Below are 20,722 nucleotides of genomic sequence, written 5' to 3' on the forward strand. Positions count from 1 at the left end.
TGACAAGACAGTTAGTTCACCTTTGCTCTTCACATCTCTCAAAACATTTTCTTTTCCATTTTTAAAACACAGTTCTAGTAAATCACTTTCAGGACAGAGCTCATTTTACCTGTTTCTTGCCCTTCCCCACTTCTCTTCCAATACTACCGTTGTTCCCTCTGGTAGAAATATTTGTATTTGTAACTAATTTGTAGCATTAACGCTTTGGCCTTGCATAAACCCAAGTAGCTCAATAAACTTCGTAGCAATAGCATCCCATTTCATTACCATTTAGAAGGTCTTGTAAGTACAAGCTCTATAAATAGGCTAGCACCAAAGTTTTACAAGTTGCAGATCCAAATTTCACACAGTTATCTTCTATTTAATGCTGCTGGAGCACTGCAATCTACAAAAGCAACCTCAGGAGCAAAAGCCATAATAAAATGTGCACACATACATATGTACATAAATTGGCAAAGTGATTCTCGTGCCAAATACAGAAAAAAAAAAAAGGCAATTTCACATTCACTGTTTTCACAAGGCCGTGAGGGCAGAAGCACAGCAACAAAGTAGTAATATTTAGAATCAGATCTTACATTCATTTGGAAACAGGTTAGTTCAATTACATTAAAACCAAACCAAAAGAATTTGCAGCATGGCATCCCTCTCCTTCCTTAGTATGCTTGAAGAAAAAGATGGCCAATTAAGTCAATTATATTTTTCGTAACACACAACATAAAAGCAAGACATATGAACAGTCAAAGGACAGCAGAGGATCTGTGTCCCTGAATTATACGCACAATGTGACAGGATACAAGTGTACTATGTTTATATAAAAATATATTCAACATTTAACAAACTATACTTTGAACTCTCCTGGGCCAACTTTGCAACAGAAGCTGTAATTTTAACTTTTTTCCACAGTATTTTTTAGATACTTGTTTGTGGGATAATTAGTTTTTTATGCTAAAGAACAGTGACAAAATTAATCACCCTTTTCATCTATACCCTCTCTTTACTTTTATCTTTATTTTTATTCTTTTGATCTGTCATCCAGTTGCCAGGGATTCAAATCTCACTAGTCAGCATTTTATAATTCCATGTTAAGAAATATATTAATTTCAGCTTGAGATAGTATTTTAAGTCACTTCACTTAAGTATTTGCTTGGGAATTGGTCCAGGAGATGAAGTCAACTAAATCCAGTTTTACAACTTGGAATAGAACAGATGAAATGTAAATAGTTACTGAAATGTTGCCTTCATTCTGCGCAGTGTCTCCTGAATTTTTCGAGAATGTTTTTCTGCTGGTATCTGATGGAAGTTGGCACAGTTGTCAGCTGCCAAGGCAGAAATGTCTGCATCTTTAAAACGAGTTATTCTTTGTCTGAGGTAAGACTGCAGCTTGAAATCTGGTGTATATGTATAAGGATTCTCTTGAAATGCATGAACTTGGCTCACAACTTTTGCGATATTTCTTGAAAGAGAATATGGTAATAAAGATTAATTTATTTTGCAGCTGATAAAAAAAAAAAACCAAACACAAAACCCCGCCAAACCCCCCAAACTTCAAAGAAAATTCAAAGGCATTGAGCATTCTTTTCTATAGTATATGTCCCTTTAGTTAGATGTCAAAATGACAAACTATTTAAACTGCTAATTGTGAAATGTTGCATTAGCTCTCATTACTCCATTAGATAATATTCTATTTTAAAAAGTTAGGTGACATACATACATAATTAAAATAATTACCTAAGTTTAGTCCACTTGTGAGCTCCATTTGTCATTGTGAATCCTCCAGTTTCAAGCTGTTGGACGTGCATAGCCAAAACATGGGCTGATGGAATTGTTGGAAGTGTTTTGAATCTTTCTCCTTCCATCAAGCACAAGCTGTCACTTTTTAAAAACACCTAGTTTAAAAATGTGCACAGATAAATCTCACATGAAGTAAAGTATTCAGGCAGGTTTTACAAGAAGTCCTCCACTTCCTGTGTTTAGCACTATGTATTTATTTGTCATGAATTTTAATTTTTGGCATTGAAATTGAAGACAACACTATGAATTAATCCGGCAGCAAACATTTTAAAATACAGAAATAAAGAAATTAACATTAATCAAAAGATACTTCATAGATAATTTTAATTGTTCTAAATCACAGCCAAAGTTACATTTTAGAACTTGACTCTACACCTCAAAATTGGATATGTCAGTAAGAGAATGCCTGTGATAAAATAAACATTCAAGATTTTTCAAAACAGGTAACAGCCACAAAGCTCCTGCAGAAATCCTCAGAAAAAGTATATCTAATGTCCTAGCTTGCTTTGAAATTCCTTTCTTGATTTTTAGTCACACAGGATACGTTTTTCAGAAATGCAGAGATGAAAATTAATGTAAACTCTCAGATTAAGAGTCAACAGTTTTAAATAGAATTAAAATCTCCTTCATAATACAAAGTAATAATTATGGCTTTCATCCTGCAGAGCCACCCATTTAAGCAGATCTTGCATCTTATCCAACCCCAAAGAAGTATTTTTACATTAAAGACTTCATACTATACCTGAACAGCCTTGAGTTCCTCCAGTATTTCAGCTATTTTTGCAGGCAAAATTTTCCAGGCCTTACAATAAAACAAAATATATGTTTTTTTTTCATATTAATGTCCATATTGAAACAAGATTATGTTAAGCAAAATAGTTACAGATCAGAGTCCCAAACTTACTGGTAACTGTCGTACAATAAGATTTTCCAAGCCTGCTAGGATTTGCATTGCAGTAGCAAAATTTCTTTGTTCATAGCAGCATTTTGCTATAAGAAGAAATTTTGATAACAAGCTCATCTGTAGCTGAAAAAAAAAATTAAGATACACTATATATACAAAAAAATAAGAATATATAAAGTAAATCTACATAATAAAATTAAATGAGAAGGAAGAAAAAGAGATGCATTTTCTTTTTGAATTTTTTATCAAAATTGTTGACCGTAGTAGCATTTTTCTCCAACACAAAGTTTTCTCTTTTCTGTCACCGAGGTGTCCTTGTTTAAATCTGACATCTATTCTCCTCAGGCAACCCATTTCTTACATTCTATCAGGTTTTGACACCTGCTACTACAAAACATCCAAGACCCTCCTTGTGACAACAAACCAAATTGTTAACTGCCCACTCACAGGTGTATTTCAGAGCATTTCTTGCAGCTTTGCTACATAGGAACTCATACACAATAACAAACAAATAACCGTTTCATAATTAATAATACAATAAAACAATGACGAACCTTAGATGTGTGACATGTTACAATTTCGGCAGCAACCCAGGTGCTGATATCGTCTGCATTTCTTAATAATTGTAGAAGGTACTGATCTTGTATGCACTTTGACAGAAACAGATTACAGACTTTAAGTGACACTGTCTCAGTAGAAACAGCTCTATGGAGAGAATGGAAAAAAAAGACAAAAATAATTCATGCTGACTTTGGATTTTCAAAGAAAATCTTGATTGTGAAGATGCCAATTTATAACCATTTAACATAATTTTGCAGTGCTTGCAGTCTTGATTTTATAATCTTTTACAAAGTACATAGTAAGCTATGTTACTTTTCCTTCCCTATAATTACAAGCTAATAATATGTGATTACAAGATAGGCATACGCAGTATACATTTCTGTACATAAAGACACCTTCACCACTTGTTACTGAATAAAACAAACCATCCAATCTGACACAAAGTAACAGCCAGAAATCCAAACTCATTAAAAACTGCAGCCACATAAGAAACTGAGCCTGCTACCTAGTGGCACCACACAGCTTGTTTCCCATGCCTGAACCCCAAATCAGTATAAATCAGCTGATTTACCCTCTGCCTTTAACAATCTGTAAAAGATGAGCTGCTTTAGGTGTTCATTCCCTATTCCTTAGACAGAAAAGTCTACTCCAGATAGTGCAGTTAACAAGTACTAATTAAAAGCTAGCTGAATCCACTGAGTATGTAAGAAATAGACCATAATCAAATATAATTAGGTCCACATGGCTGGATGAAAACATTAATTACCATTGAGTAAGTAATTTAAATAGGTTGGTAACCACTCTAATAACTACAGGAAAATTCCTACGTATCTGTGAACAGTGATACTTCATCTGCCTAACAGTACAAAATGAACATTGCACAGAGAGGTTGGGGAGTCTCCATCCACACTCAGAACCCAGCTGCACGTGATTCCAGGCGACCTGCTCTAGCTGACCTTGCTCAAGGCAGGGGGGTTGGACTACACAATCTTGAGAGGTCTTTTCCAACCTCATCTATTCTGTGATTCTGTAATGGTCATTGAGATTTTATATACATACACACAGGCATTATCAAGTAGCCCATTTCAGAAACCATTACATTTTTTTCTGACAGAAATAAAACCTCTGAAGCAATCCCCCTAACACAAGTCTTCAGAAATATTTTGGCCTGACCCACTTTAGATTTCAAAGAAATCACCTTGCAAATGTGACCTACCACATAACACATATGTGCATACTTACATATACATACACATGTATAAAATCTTCTGAAATTCAAAAATTTATGTAAACAGACTATCTACTATGTTGAAAAGATTAAGTATTTAAAATGTTTCTCTCTTCCTGGATGTATTAAAGGTGTAACACAGTAAGTTATTGTGCATCAACAGAATAGAAAGGCAGTTAAAATAAGCAACTTACTTTTGGACAGCAACACTTTTGTCTTTAACACCAAGTGCTCTTGAATTTAGAAAGTGTACTGGATGACATTTATGAAATACTTCCTAAACAAAAGAGCAAGATGTATCTGTTAGATCTAGCATTTCTAAAATGCTCGGGGATAAAAATGACAGAGGTTCCCCCCCCTGCCCCGCTCCGACCTTCAGCAAATTTATCAGAGGGATCACAGCCTAAGAATAGAACTAGCCATCCTAAATTTTACTGTAGAGATTTCAAGAGAAAAACAGATTATTTTAATTCAAAGTCTTATGAAATAGTATGAAATAAGCTAATCCTTTGTACCTGTTGCAGTAGTGTCAGCTGACTACAAAGCTGTTGCACACCGTAGTCTATTAAGAGATATGGTCCCACTTCATCTGCTTTAGCAAAGGAGACTGGGAATTCTTCTGTAAAACTGTTATAGCATGGCTTTGGCAAAACTGATGAAATAGTAGACAGTCGCTCTCTCTGGTAGTGTGCAATTGGTCCCATACCTTTGGAAAGTTTCCAGTTAAAGTTCTGTAGAAAAAAAAAATGTAAAGCTACAACTTGTCTAAAACAAACATTATGACTCCCCTTGACTTAACTTTCTGGAATGTTTTTTTTTAAAGAAACACCTTTGTGGATGCAAAACCCTTCAGCTAATCTTCCAGGTTAGCCCAGACACTAATTGGTTTATTCAACATTGGTATTTTAAGCTAATATAATACGCACAGTTGATGAGTCTGAGCAGGAAGTTACCAGATCTCAATCAACAATTGAAACTTCTGTGTATTCAAGCTTGCTGCCATGAAATAGTTTATATTCTGAAGTTTTCTATTTTATGTTTTACTTATTACTGTCTCTTACTACTTCTTGTACTCTTTTTGCTTAGAATCAACCAGCCATTTCCAAAGAAATATTTGTTTTTCCATTCTTTTCCCTTCTTCCACCTTCCAGTATCATTATGATGCAGTGACAATAAAAGAAGTCCATGTTTTCTCTGTTCTGCTTGCCCTTTATTGGTTGAATCCCCATAATACCCCATGGAACTCTGCATCTTTATCAAGAGGCTGATTCTAAATTCAACTTGCACATTATCGATACATTTGACTTCCACATGTCATTTTGGTCACTATGTGGAGAGATCTTTTTTCAGGAAAAGCCTACAGTATGCTCCAGCTTCTGGGGTTACTTTTCACTAGCACACCATATGAACCAGTAAATACAGACAAAAGTTCAGACAAGTTTTTGCTACAAGCTTTGAAGTTCTAGCAGGAAACTCCTCACCCCCCACTGTTTTCCTATATTTGTAGGACTTACAAAGATATATGCCTAATAAAAAGTATTAATGTTTGACAAGGTGGAAAATGTTTCCTAGTAACTATGAGTCACATGTTAGTATCAAGGATGAAGAGTTCAACTCCTCTCAAAATTTTGATTATCTGATCTATTATTACTGAAACAGCTGACAGGGTGCAATTAAGGCTTAAGATGACTTCCACAGTTATAGAACTGTTTAGGCCTTAGATACTTTCAAAAAAAAATTTAAAATGCAGGTACATAAATTTTACTAAATTAGGGTGTAGACCCTAAGCTGGATACTCTAGTTTTTGTCAAAAAATAATATATGAAAATATGACCCATATACTGCAGCCTGAAGAAAAGACATGCCTTTCTGGACACATCTTCTGAGAGCTTTTTACATAGAGAATGTAATGTTTTTCTGTCCTCCTCGCACTCATCTTCACATTTGTCCATGCTAGAGCACTGATGAACACTGCCACTTTGCCTGGCAGAAGCATCCTCAAGCAACGACAACAAGCGCTCACCATAGCCATTTAATGGAGAAACCTGTAAATGCAAAACAGGTTAACACAATATTGAACCCAATTTCCCATAAATTATAAGCAAGGCACAACAGACTTGTAAGATTCATGTCTGTCCAAAAGCAGACATATTGAACATAGCTGTCAAAGACAGCATTATTTTTCTTTTACTTTACTGTAATTGTAATTAGGACAGTTTTTTGTAATAACAATCTTACATATACCATAACTGACTTCAATTGATTTTTTTTTTCCTTAAAGCTTCTATGGAAATTCTGACTTACCTTGGAAGAAATAAATTCTTTTAGGGTACACAAAAGATCAGCATTTGTTGCAAAGTCTACACTGTAGCAGTCTTCAATCCAAGCCTGCAGGATGTAGAAACTGCGGTTACATATTTTGGTGAAAGATGTGGAAGGATCCAGGCTTGCACTGGTGAGAAGAAAAAGGCACGTATTTCACCAAAATTGGTATCCAATTCCAATTTAAAAATAAGTGTTGAAAAAACCACAAGTATTATTTGGTATTATTTGGAGCGAGTCCAGAGGAGGGCGACCAAGCTGGTGAAGGGTCTGGAGGGTCTGACCTACGAGGAACGGCTGAGGGAGCTGGGGTTGTTTAGCCTGGAGAAGAGGAGTCAGAGGTGACCTTATTGCAGTCTACAACTACCTGAAGGGAGGTTGTAGTGAAGTGGGAGCTGGCCTCTTCTCCCGGGCAACTAGCGATAAGACAAGAGGGCACAGCCTCAAGCTTCGCCAGGGGAGGTTCAGGTTGGACATCAGGAAGAATTTCTTTACAGAAAGGGTTATTAGACATTGGAATGGGCTGCCCAGGGAGGTGGTGGAGTCACCATCTCTGGATGTGTTTAAGAAAAGACTGGACATGGCACTTAGTGCCATGGTCTAGTTGACAGGGTGGTGTAGGGGCAGCGGTTGGACTCGATGATCCCTGAGGTCTCTTCCAACCTGGTTGATTCTGTGATTCTGTGATTCTGTATTGACTGTACTATCTTAAATTCTTATGTTTCATGCCTCTAGAATCCATGGCTCTATGGAAACAAAGCTGTAGGTGTACTTATAGCCCACCACTGAACAACTGGCAAAAGCAAGACTCAGATTCATAAGAAAAAAGAAGTAAGCACATTGTCAGATATAGCACTTGCTCTAGTTTCACTCTCACTTGTCAAGAGAGTCTTACAAAAACAAATATCAAAAGTCAACTTAATTACTTCTTTTCAGAAACAGCTATTTGCCATTGAGGGAAAAGTCAATTGTCCTTTGATAATATTTTTCATGGGAAATTACTGTACCTGGACAAAGTGCTGCTGATTCTATCAAGAAGAAACTGCAAAAATTCTTCTTGTGTGCAGAAATAGCGAAATGTGTAGAGAAACTGCTGTACATAGCCTTCTAAAAATGCATTTCTGTGAAGCAGAAGAAAAACTTCAGACAAGCAAGAACACAATTTCTTCTTGCATTAGAGTACAGCAACAACAAAAAAATCCTCAAAGTATCAAGAATAGGGATTTTAAATTATCAAGCTCTACATAAAACCTTGATTCCTTTTTATTTTTACATATCAAATATTGTGATTGCCATCACTGAAAGCATAATTTGTTTTAGAAAAAGTTTCTCAACTTGCAATTTTGTGAAGAACCACTTTGACATTTCTATTATTATCAAAAGTTACATTTTAAATACTATGGAAGAACATATTTAATTGTCTTTTTTCTATCATCTCACTTGATATTGTTTTAAAAGATTTTTATTATAATAACTGCATAAAAATTAGATATTTTAAGCAGGAAAATATGTCCTGTATCTCTAATTAGAGCAGTAGTTGCTTGCTTTAACAACGGAATATACTTATCATACAAACGCTAAAAATGAGTGCATTTTTTTATATGCTCACACAAACATATACACACACACTCAAGGTCTTAACACAGGTTAATTGTCCGATCTCCCTGACAGCTTACAGCTAACCATGAAAGTTTGGGTTTAATGAATATGGAAGCTCTGATTCCAAAACAATTTGTTCATTTTGTGCAAAATATTAACTACCAGGAAAAGCAGCACACAGAATAAGTAACTGGGTCTCACTCAGGATGAGCTGGGAGAAGTAGCTGCGAGGAGGCTGCTCCCTCTCCAGTGGCACAAGTCTGATGGAGTCTCTCAGACATTTTCCATCCTTCATACTGTTATGGCTCAGCTACCTTAAAACAACACTGCCCTCACCCTCGTTGGACGTTAAAGGACATCTTTGTCCCCAGTTTAAGCGCTGAGATAAGCCTGCATCTTGATCAATCCCAAGGACTGGAGCAATAATGTGTAAAATAGAACCTATACGTTTTCACATCCAGACCCTATTAATAAGAACTATCAAATTATATGTTCTGAAAAATTGCTATGCTGCTGGCGGTAACATAAAGCCTTGATTCCATGGCAACTATCAGAGCAAAACCTCAAATAAGAAAAGGATAAAAAAGTTTAAAGTTATTAGATTTTGATTTATTATCAAATGCTTTGAGTTTTAATCAAATCCAAACTTAGTAGTTTGGCTTATTTCTTATCAGACTGTCTTTTGCCATTTCCATGCCCATTTCTGTAAGCAAGCGTTCATAGAAACAACATTAAACTTGATACAAGAGAGGAGAATTTATGCAATGTTCAGTAATTAGGATTTATCACAGAGACTATTTTTCCTGAATTAGCAACTATGCCTCAACCCCCTCCCAATGAAGCACGTACAATACATACTATACCTAGAATATAAATAAGCCATTAAGCCAAGTGGTGTACCAGCCTGCAGAACTCTTATTCCATTTTGATTATTCCTCTGGTGTTTCTCTGTGTTATAGTAAAGCAGCAATGATGACTCATCCATAGGGGCCACATCCATGGTGTCAGTCCTCCCGTTGTGAATGACCGTAGGCAGCACACAGGATTCCACACCCCACTGCTCTGCATACATGATCTGCTCCAAGATGCAAAGCCACGAAAAAATAAAATGTAGGAAAATAAAGAGGAAAATCCACATAAAATGCAGTCAACTCAACTTAAAGCCAAATAGCATTCCATACAATTGTTTTTTTTCCTTTTTAAACAATACTAGCAGCAATTACCTTTATTTTAATAATTCTTTTAGATCCTGCTTAATTTGGCACTTTGACACAAAACATTTCACACTTCATATACTGTCTTGAGCAGCCAGCTACACTGATGCAGTAATGAAATGACAAATGAAACACAAGCAAAATAAAGTCTGACTTGCCTGCACGTATTTCTTCACCAGTTCAAGAAACTGCACTTTTGATTTCATCTCCTGTAGCTGTCCTCTCAATTTGGGCAACACAGATTTAGTTTCAGGGCCTTTAGATTTAAAACACACAGCATTAGAACATCAATGATTCTGATTTACAGAAAAAATCCTCAAAAGCACTACGCACCTATTTCATTACTGGTAAGTTGCTGTAATCTTACCTTTGCTTCTTTCTTTCTGCAATAGTTTCTGGTAAAACTTTATGGTCTTTCTGTAATTTTTTGTCTCCATCATTAGCAATTGTTCCAGTTCCTATTTAAAGAGAAAAAGGATTCTGATAAGAATGGTAAACGCAAGGTTCTAGAAGGAAACTGAAGTTTTAGAAGAGAATTATTTTGTATGAAAAAAAAGAACATCCAAACAGACAAGAATATGATGTTAACAGGAAAAACTACCTTTCACACCTGTGCTTACAGGCAACTTACAGCAGGCACCACCTGACCCCAGAAAAGCATTAGTTATGCCACAGTTCTACAACTTAAGAACTGGAGCTGGTTGGTGTATGATGAGACCCCACTGAAGTTTGTCTGAATCTGTTTATATAAATACGTAATTATGTTATAATTGCACTTATCTGGATGTTTTCAAGAGCATTTTTAAAAGTTATACTCAGAAGTCATCCAGAATTAAAAGTGATGGGTTCTGAAATCAGTGCAGACCCCAGAAATGCTCGTGTTAAGCAGCAAGAACTGAATGTTTGACTGAAAGCAATGGTTTCCAAACAAGTATAATTACATTATGTTATATAACCAGGTCAGAAGGCATACAGGAGAGCTGCTCTATAAATAAAGGACATATTAATTTTTAAGTTCAGTTTACATATTTTACATTTATGCATTTTACATAATTGAAAAAATAAACTAAATTTCTACAGAATTATGTAACTTAAGCAATGGATAGAAATGAAAGTATATTTGGCTTCTCACAATAATATCAAATTTGAAGTAAACATTTATATTTGTTTGCATATCAAAGGTTTCATTATTTTACCAACCAATGAAAATGGGCCATCCACTCTGGGTTCAGCTTCTGATTTATTATGAAACAACAAACATGATGTGTGTTGTGTTTTATAAAAGTGGTGGCTTTTGCACTTGGGTCCTAAGCTAACTACCAGTGACCCAGTTACATGAAACAGCATTTTAAATGGAGTAAGTTCACTGAATGCAGCAGACAGAACTCCCACAAGCAAAGTGATCAGAAAACACATAGCTCAGAGCTAACATATCAAACAACAGATTGGTAAATAGGTTAGCTTTAATGGGATGGACTTACTAGAAATTAATTTGAGTTTGAGAAAAATCTGTCACTGTTTTTCAGAAAAGCTCAAAAGGTTTAACAACGTAGTTCATTAGCAGCAAGAGTCACAAAAGCCCTGTGGACTTTTAAAAGACTTACCACTACATAGGCATCACATAGAGAATAGTAAAAGCACAGAAAAGCTATTGTCCAGATTCTGAATTGGAAACTGCTTGCTTTTACTTAAATGTTTGTTTTTGTTTCATCAATTAAAGTGAAACCAAGTTGATTAAGAGACTATGAACACAGGAAGGGAATCGGAAAGAGTGCTCATTTTCTGATGTTTGGAATCTGAGGGACAGAAGTCGCTTGTCCGCTAAACTTCAGGTGAGTAGCAATGAAGTCAGTAGCAAATTCCCAGTCTACTCCACAATATCTTCCATTTTACATATGTCTAGAATAGAAACATTTTTGATGAAGCTATACATTCAATTGTTCTGCTCCCTCTGAAGTACATTTAATTTGTCAGGACACTTTTCTATAGAACATCCCCTAGTCTAGGGAACAAAGTAATGATACAGTGACTTTGTTTACTTGGGAAAATTGCAAATTCCAATCTGTCCTTGAAGCATAAGTTTGTTACTTGCTGAAGGGTGGCTCCACCAAAGGATGCAGAACACTGGCAGAAGAGGAAGAAAACAGAAAAGGAATGGGAAAGGGAAAACTGTGGCCAGAATATGCAAAACTTATGCTAGAAACCTTCTAGTCACAGCTTGCGTGCACCAAAGTTTGGTGCAGACTCTTACAAGTAGCTTATGAGATCTGGGGGACAACTAAAAGCTAGTACGGGCAAAGAGGAAAAGAGCAAAGGCTAAAGGTGAAGGCTTGGGGCTGCAAGAGAACTGAAGCCAGCTTATCAGAGTACAGAAAAAAGTCTCTTCTCATTGTGAGGGCAGACTTGGACATCGCCCCGGAGAAATGGCAGCCCTGGTAGCTGCCTTCCCTTCCTGCTCAGCTGCAAGGACTTGGCTTGGTTTGCCTGGATACGCTCTGTATGAGGGTGCAAAATCAGCAGCTCCTGGACTAGAGGTGATGTGAGGCAGGGGACGTATACTGGCTTGCCTAAGGACTAACTTTTCTAAACGTAGATTAATCTTTGCTGACCTTAAGAACCGCAATGAACTATCTGATAAGCACCTACACAGTAAAGTATTAATTATTTTTATGACATTTGAAAGTGTCACCTTGATCCATAAATATTTTATTTTTTATGCTATTTCACATTCCTTCCAAATGTGAATACATATTATCATTTCTTTGAATCATAATAGCTTGATTAATCCTATTGTTAATATTGTTCATCATAAAACAAATGTTTTACTTTTTGCATCTTACTAAATCACAACCTATCTAAGGTGCAGACAATATCCAACAGGTTCCAGTAGAAAAATAGAAATGTTAATTATTTTTATGGCAGAATATTTAATTCTGTCATAAATATAAGTTCTGGCACTCGGAGTTTCTCAGAACCTCCATGTTCTCAAACCTGCTTACAGGTATACAAAATTAAAAAAACTAAATAAATTTAATTGCATTTAGTTTTAGACGGTGAATAAAGAAACATTTGAATCATATATTTTCATTGGAAAGACATGTGTATTAATGAGATGTATATGTCTCCAGAACTGGAATTTGTTGTGTGGTTAGACTCTCATTTAGTACTCTGTTCCAGTTGCAGGCTAGACTTGAACTGATGAAGCAGACCTATTCCTATAAAAGCGTAGTGCCACTAAGTCAGGACAAATGTAGTCAAGCTCATATGTTTAACTGCCTTTAAACATTCACTCTTTGAAATAGCAACTCCTAAACACTACTTTAGCACACTTTACCTCAAAGCCATAAAATCAGTTCAACTTTATTGCTGACTTTTTAAAAATCTGCCAGAGACCTGGGGCAAAAAGTAGGTTGATATAATCCTTGCCAGACAATGAAAACTAGGCTACAGCAAATAGAGGAACTGTTTTCTGAAATGAAGCTGGTTAACAGATGATTTAAACAATGAAGGATAGGGTGGAGACAAACAGCTCTACCTTGCAAGAGAGGCAGAACTTTCCTCTAATAACTGAAACCACCTTCCTGCTCGAAACAGCCACTTACAAGCCTTTCTTTGGACTTTGTAGTCCTTCTGGACTGGCTACGGGATACGCGTTTTCTCCACTAGATTTTTCAGTGTGACGTTGGCTACTAGAATAATTAACTCTTTTGAGCTTCTACTTTGGCAGAAAACTCATGTTAATTTTCACATTAAGTCTATTTTATTTTCTCAGTATTTTGGTTTAGATAGTGCATCATTCTCTTGAAATTTGCACAGCTCTTATTCATTGTTTACACATTAACATGAGGATGTTACCCGGTGGATAGATGATGGTAAAGCTGTGGATGTGGTCTATCTCGATTTCAGTAAAGCGTTTGACACGGTCTCCCACAGCATCCTCGCAGCTAAACTGGGGAAGTGTGGTCTGGATGATCGGGTAGTGAGGTGGATTGTAAACTGGCTGAAGGAAAGAAGCCAGAGAGTAGTGGTCAGCGGGACAGAGTCCAGTTGGAGGTCTGTGTCTAGTGGAGTTCCGCAAGGGTCGGTTCTGGGACCAGTTCTATTCAATATATTCATTAATGACTTGGATGAGGGATTAGAGTGCGCTGTCAGCAAGTTCGCTGATGACACAAAACTGGGAGGAGTGGCTGAGATGCCGGAAGGCTGCGCAGCCATTCAGAGAGACCTGGACAGGCTGGAGAGTTGGGCGGGGAGAAATTTAATGAAATATAACAAGGGCAAGTGTAGAGTCCTGCATCTGGGCAAGAACAACCCCATGTACCAGTACAAGTTGGGGACAGAGCTGTTGGAGACCAGCGTAGGAGAAAGGGACCTGGGGGTCCTAGTGGACAACAGGATGACCATGAGCCAGCAGTGTGCCCTTGTGGCCAAGAAGGCCAATGGCATCCTGGGGTGTATTAGAAGGGGTGTGGTCAGCAGGTCAAGAGAGGTTCTCCTCCCCCTCTACTCTGCCCTGGTGAGGCCGCATCTGGAGTATTGTGTCCAGTTCTGGGCCCCTCAGTTCAAGAAGGACAGGGAACTGCTAGAGAGAGTCCAGCGCAGAGCCACGAAGATGATTAAGGGAGTGGAACATCTCCCTTATGAGGAGAGGCTGAGGGAGCTGGGTCTCTTTAGCTTAGAGAAGAGGAGACTGAGGGGTGACCTCATTAATGTTTATAAATATGTAAAGGGCAAGTGTCAAGAGGATGGAGCTAGGCTCTTCTCAGTGACATCCCTTGACAGGACAAGGGGCAATGGGTGCAAGCTGGAGCACAGGAGGTTCCACTTAAATTTGAGGAAAAACTTCTTTACTGTAAGGGTGACTGAACACTGGAACAGGCTGCCCAGAGAGGTTGTGGAGTCTCCTTCTCTGGAGACATTCAAAACCCACCTGGATGCGTTCCTGTGTGATATGGTCTAGGCAATCCTGCCCCGGCAGGGGGATTGGACTAGATGATCTTTCGAGGTCCCTTCCAATCCCTAACATTCTGTGATTCTGTGATTCTGTAACAGTGTTAACACTTCATAAATGCCAATGATTAACGACCACATTTATTTTCTAAATAACATGTACTCCAAGTATAACACGTATAAATGTTCATATCATCAAATAAAACTAGCTGAAAACACTTTGCTGTACAAATAGAGCTGTTAGCTATGTCAAAATACAACAAAACACAAGGACTTCTAAAAGTTAAATCCTACCCCTATCAATAGTACCAGCAACATCCATATTGTTCAAAATGAGATATGAACTGGTCTTTGTCAGCTGCTGGTATGGAGATTAAAATAATGCTATACATTTTCACAGCTGATTTGTAGTGTTTGGTTTGATAAATCAGGCAGCAAAGAGACAGTAGAAAGAAGCTGTGTAGAGCTGCTCATCACCAACATGTTGGTAATTCATTGTCTTACAGCTAAGAATCATCATGTCCTGACTGCTGCAACAGCAGAAAAATAAATTTCAGCTTCATATTTTTTCCCTTTCTTATACATATTGACCAGTTAAAACTTGTAACAGTTCATCTCGTTTCAACAATATTGCTAACAGTTTATTTCAGAAATTGTCAAGATTGATGGAGTTTGGAAAAACAGCACGATTTTAGGAAAGTTTTCTTAAATGTTCAAGATTGCTGCAACTGGAGCATTTTGATTCTGTAAGTTTTTATTTTAAACACATTTGGAAGAAGCTGGGTTTCACAGAAAGACAGTGTTGTAGTAATGCTAGCAGAAAGATTAAAGTTGTTGATGCTACGGTAGTGAAAGAAATAAAAATAATCATGAGACCAAAAAGTAATTGATATTTTAAACTATTCTCTGTTGAATTTGTAGTAACAAGACACTTAAAAAGCATTTTTAATTAAAAAAGTGAAAGAACATTAAAAATATTTTTAATAATATTGTATTAAGATTATACACCTGAATATTCTAGTATACCAAGACTTTTCTTGTATTAACAGTACAACAGAGAGTATACGTATCTGCACATACATGCTTTTTTGTGAAAATTATCTGTTCTTTTGCAATGCATTTAAAACAAGTCTATGCTATACAAGAGTATTTAATCTTCTGTTAACCTTCTTCCCTGAAGAAAATGGTGGAATATAAACTGAATTTGACTTCATAATTGAAGATGACAGTTTATAATTATATTCCTTGTAACTTGGACACAAAGGGATCTCACAAACTATGAAGACTATTTATGTAAGATACCAAGCTTCTATTGTCTGCAAATTATTTTATTCTTGTTTGTCCACCTGGCCTCATACACAGTCCAGATCACATACATTATTTCTGCTTTACTGAGACAGAATAAGATTAGAGTCTAATTTTTGTCCAGCTATTAAGACTTCACACTAATTTTAGATAACACCAGAAAGATTATTTCAGTTATCCTCAGAGTAGTATGCATCTTTTTCAGCTATTGGAATGTGCATTCTCTCGTGCTCTAAATTAATTCTTTTCTAATTGCTAAACTGAATGAATTGTACTTTGTATCAATAGTTATCTTCCTCCAGTGGAATGTACTGGGCACTAACACCATCATTTTCTACAAAGATACCTCATGACTATTTTCTCTCCAGCCTCTTGTATGATTGTTGGGTTAGCCAAGTTCTTATGCATTAACACAAAGAGCAGCAATGTATAATAGTATGCATTAATTTCATAAGCAAATTCCAAAGCAGACTGTAAGCACCACAAATCTTGCTTCATTTTCGTTCTATGCCTGTTAAATAGGGAAAACAATTGCCAACTACTCAGAAGATAATTAATCCTTTTGAATCAAACTAAATTGCCGAGTAGTCTGTAAAAATCTCAAAGTAAAAAAGACTGCCTGTTGAAACAGGAAAGTCTATTTAGATGCTTATGAAAACTCCTTATTTGTGAAAATCTGTTCTTCAGTCAAGAATTAGTCCTTCAAGTAAGGGAGATTATGCAAGCCCATTTTTCTCTAGCTGGCATGCTTACATAGGATCAAACAGTCCTATAGGATTAGATACAGGAATTTTTGAGTAGATGCAAATTTTTGACAGTGATAGTCCTGAAGACTTATTTTTAAATTTCTGTTTTATTTATTTTTACACAAACCAATAGTAGCTGAAGTTTCGCATGCTATTTTCTCCTATAGACTTATATCTGAACATTAAGGAGCAAAAAAAGAAGTAGAACATCCTCAGTGATTCAGGCTTTAACTTGCCTCTTAACAGAAAAACAGTTATGTTTTTTACTGAAAACTGAAGTGAGGTCACAGTGCTTCACAAAAAAATGACTGTAAATAGATCCACTGGGATTTAAACTGGCAATCTGGAAACGAAAGTCTAGATTGTGTTCTCAGCTGTTCAGTTCTACTATGTCATGCTCACTTAAAAATAAAGCAACAAATTCAACTAACTGCCCATAGCAAGGAAATCCACAAGAGCAGTGCAACTCCTGCTTCATCTTTATTAAACATATATCTGGCACAAACAATAAAGATACACAAACTAGACAAACATTCTCAGTAACACAAAAAGATTCCAGGTGTCCCTATACTAACAGGTCTTCTAGTATTAATACAACTCATTTACTTCAATTTTTCCATTCCCTTCGCATGAATGGAACACCTTGCTAATCTAAAACAACCCACCCCTCTACCCATGCTTTCCCCATACCCCCAAGCTGCTTAAAAGGCACAAGGCTGCACTCATCATGATGATTAGCCACCTCCAGGAGAAGATGTGAGCAAATAACTCTCACTGTTTACCAGCAGAATGGCAAACTATCAGGGAATTCACCATGACCAAGGAAAAGGTCTCAGAACACACAACAGGGAGGACCTCTTGAGAGCCTGTGATACACACCAGTCATACCATTCTTAGCTCTTTTCTGTAATATTACCACCATGGGGTTGGTGCACACAGCAGGTGGTACTTTTCTGGTCAATTTCAGCAAGAGAAGATGGGTTGTAGTTCAGTGGTTACCAGTTTCATGTCAGTGCTCTTTATTTTGGACTACTACCCTTACCCTGCTTTATTGATAAGACATCACAAATTTTGATGATTTTAAAACACTTAAGAGTCAGTATTTAAAAGAACAAAGGGGGTTTCAACTCACTATAACACAATAAATATTATCAGACTTTTAACCAGCAAGTAAAGAGGTATCTTAATGATTTTAAATCAATGTACTCACCACTTTTTTAGCATCTATATTTTGTGACTCACTTGGTTTCTGCTTTCCAAGGTTTTTCATGTAACTACGAACTTCTGAATCAAAACATTCAGCTCCATAAAATGCACTGCTCCAACCAGGACTACAGCTATGAAAGTCAGGTAGATTGGGAGACACAAGGTAGCTGTTTCCAGCTATCTTTATCATGGTCTCTTCCTCTGGCTCTATATTTTCTTCTGCAAAGCCTGGACCAATACAACTGCTGTTGCTTTGTAAAGATTGCCCTTTTTTTTCTATAGGGACAACATTCTGCAGCCTCATTTCTTTTTTGAAATTATCCGAAGGTGACTCATCAAAATCCATTTCAGCTAATGATGTATTTATCATAGGCTCAGCCTTCACATCAAAGGTTGCTTCCCCTTCTCCTAAAGAGGGTGTATGGGGGGGGAAAGAAATAATGGTCATGTGCTGTGATGCATGCTTTGTTGAACTTAACATACAAAATACACTTATGAGACTACCTATGCCCTCTAACAGTAGTGTTAGATGCTTATTTTGGCTCTGTGCCTTCTTTTTCTCAACTACACATTGTAAAATTATAAAGGTTAAAAACATTTCAGAACTATTAAGCTTTGGTCAATACATTTCTGAAAATTACAAAATATGTTCTGCACATCTACAACAAGCATTTAAACATAGTACAGAAGCTTTAAAACAAAAGTTAAATATGCCAGACCCGTGCACGGATTGGTAAAAAGCTTAGCTCTTGAGGTTTTTTCCATCCATAAGTCGTGAAGCTTTTATTCCATACATAGAGAGCAAGAATACTTGATACAGCCAAAGGGGACACAAATGTTAAAATTTCTACTCCTACAGGACTCACTCCCTTGAGCTATGATGGGACTTCTTTGCAGTTGTAACGGCTGCTACCAACCTTGAGGGACTGAGGCAACAGTCAAAGGTTGGTATGATGCTGACAGGAGCTTTTACACCTGCCAGAAGTCTCCCTTTTCACTTGAGCAACCCTCCAGGGCTTAGATATGCCACCTTGGAGTCAAATAGACCTAAATTACTGGTGCAAAGAAATCATGTACCCCATGGGAAAGTCTGGCTCTACATTCACAATCATTCTGAGCCAAAATGGAAATTGTAACATAGAATGACAGCAGTCAAGTGCGAACTTAGAAATTTATGTTTTGCCATAAAAGTTAACAATGTACGGGTATAAGCCATTCTGTAAAGCACACAGTTTAACTTTGCTCAAAACAGAGAAGTAACCAAGTTTAAATGCTGAAACTTGGCTGAAGTATCTTGAAAAAAATGAAATACTGATAAAACAGCAACCAAATACAAGCTGTCCGTGAATACATCAAGCCTAGAAAGGCTAATGGTTTTGTTATAATAATGGCATTTACCAGTCCCAGCTCAGTTTTGAGTTCAGCTACTGAAATATGGAATATTTTGTAAGCCTTCGATCACAGAGTATGCCAGCAAAAATGCAAAGCCCACACTGAAGAAGTACAAATAAACAATCCACTAATATAACCTCAATGACTGCCCTGAAATGGTGTCCTGTAACCAAGTTTGTGATCAAAAGGCAAAACTATCTTGATTAACAAATCATTTGACACACTGTACATTTTGCTATCTATCTTTAAAAAGGCACTTCGGTGGACAGAATAGGCAAGTGGAGGAATTCCTAGAAGAGAGGTAAAGACTATTCTTTTTTACCTGTTTGTGAAAACCATTTGGACGAATAGTTAAAAATGCCCATTTAAATCTAAAAGCAATTCAGTTTCTAGATTTCTGTACAATTCCCTTCCCCCAAATTTGTAAATAATTATTGACAATGCCTTTTTTAAAAATAGATTTTATTTATCAAACTGCCTAGTTTTGTTTTAATTCCAGTAAGTTAACAAAGAAGGACCAGATCTGTTGCACAGTCACCCTTCAATCAATCCTCAACTTCTTCAGTAACATCTAAGGAGTCATATGCATTTTCTAAAGCTCTCCTCTCTGCCTAGCTAAGCTTGCTGTGCTGTGCGGAGCTGACGCAGTATGACTGTCCCCCCTCCCTCTCCCTACTTTAAAGCATGCCACTAGAACATCTGCTGGATGAACACAAGAAAACCACATGTAGCAGTTAGGATTTTGGGAGTTTTTCAACAGATACACCTGTGTAGATAAAAGTAAGTAAAAGTAAATGAACCCCCCCCCAATGACATTTGCTCTTATGTAAGCTTCATATAAAAGACAGCAGGTCCCCAAGCCATAGATAATGTTCAGATTCACTGATAACATTCATAAGTGCTAAGGTGAGTGCTTTCCTGAAGACACACTCAAAGTGCCAATTTCTCAAAACTTGTGTCATTGACAGATTCCCAGCACACACAGAGATCTAGAAACATGAAGTCCCTTCTCACCCTCTGTCTGATCACTGCTTGCCAAAAAGCTATCAGATTTCTTCAGATCTTGGAATACATTGCCACACTGTGAATCACCTGCCTCAGTTATGCTGAAAATACAAGATTAGGAAAAATTAGTGTTTCATAGACTTTTATATTTACATCACTAAAATGATATCTTACAAATGACTCTACCATGTATGTGAAGGGCTTCATAGCATTCATCTACCTCCTGAAGTTTGCATGTTCAGCTTCAGTTGTTATTTCACAAGAAAAAAAAAATGTTCAAGTGGACATTAAAGCACACTGAGTAAGATACAGAGATTTTCCTGTACAGCACTTGGCAAAATTACAACAGAAGTTTCAGAACACATACAAATAGAAGGCATAACTCCAGGCATAACTTAGACTGCATATTACTTTAATGGGTTTTTCACTCAGGATTCAACCTCTGGATAACATCTGACTCTCAGTCATCCTTAATAAGAATAATGATAAATTTAAGTCA

The 20,722-nt window shown here is 36.8% G+C and overlaps 1 protein-coding gene across 1 annotated transcript in view; it reads right to left on the minus strand.

The window, feature by feature from the left end:
* Positions 1 to 1,221: 1,221 nt before the first annotated feature.
* The window catches only part of KNDC1 (kinase non-catalytic C-lobe domain containing 1), a 67,528-nt gene continuing 48,027 nt past the window's right edge, over positions 1,222 to 20,722 (minus strand). Inside the window, exons 16-30 of the mRNA XM_068399366.1 lie at positions 20,233 to 20,324; positions 17,831 to 18,234; positions 9,987 to 10,077; positions 9,778 to 9,875; positions 9,269 to 9,480; positions 7,814 to 7,927; positions 6,789 to 6,936; positions 6,350 to 6,529; positions 5,000 to 5,215; positions 4,679 to 4,761; positions 3,250 to 3,400; positions 2,696 to 2,818; positions 2,534 to 2,593; positions 1,729 to 1,886; positions 1,222 to 1,453 (exon numbers count right to left, since the gene is read on the minus strand). Coding sequence (XP_068255467.1) covers positions 1,222 to 1,453; positions 1,729 to 1,886; positions 2,534 to 2,593; positions 2,696 to 2,818; positions 3,250 to 3,400; positions 4,679 to 4,761; positions 5,000 to 5,215; positions 6,350 to 6,529; positions 6,789 to 6,936; positions 7,814 to 7,927; positions 9,269 to 9,480; positions 9,778 to 9,875; positions 9,987 to 10,077; positions 17,831 to 18,234; positions 20,233 to 20,324 — 2,362 coding nt within the window. The remainder of the gene's footprint in view (positions 1,454 to 1,728; positions 1,887 to 2,533; positions 2,594 to 2,695; positions 2,819 to 3,249; positions 3,401 to 4,678; positions 4,762 to 4,999; positions 5,216 to 6,349; positions 6,530 to 6,788; positions 6,937 to 7,813; positions 7,928 to 9,268; positions 9,481 to 9,777; positions 9,876 to 9,986; positions 10,078 to 17,830; positions 18,235 to 20,232; positions 20,325 to 20,722) is intronic.

The sequence above is a fragment of the Nyctibius grandis genome, chromosome 4, assembly GCF_013368605.1.
Source record: "Nyctibius grandis isolate bNycGra1 chromosome 4, bNycGra1.pri, whole genome shotgun sequence".
Classification (NCBI taxonomy): domain Eukaryota; kingdom Metazoa; phylum Chordata; class Aves; order Nyctibiiformes; family Nyctibiidae; genus Nyctibius; species Nyctibius grandis.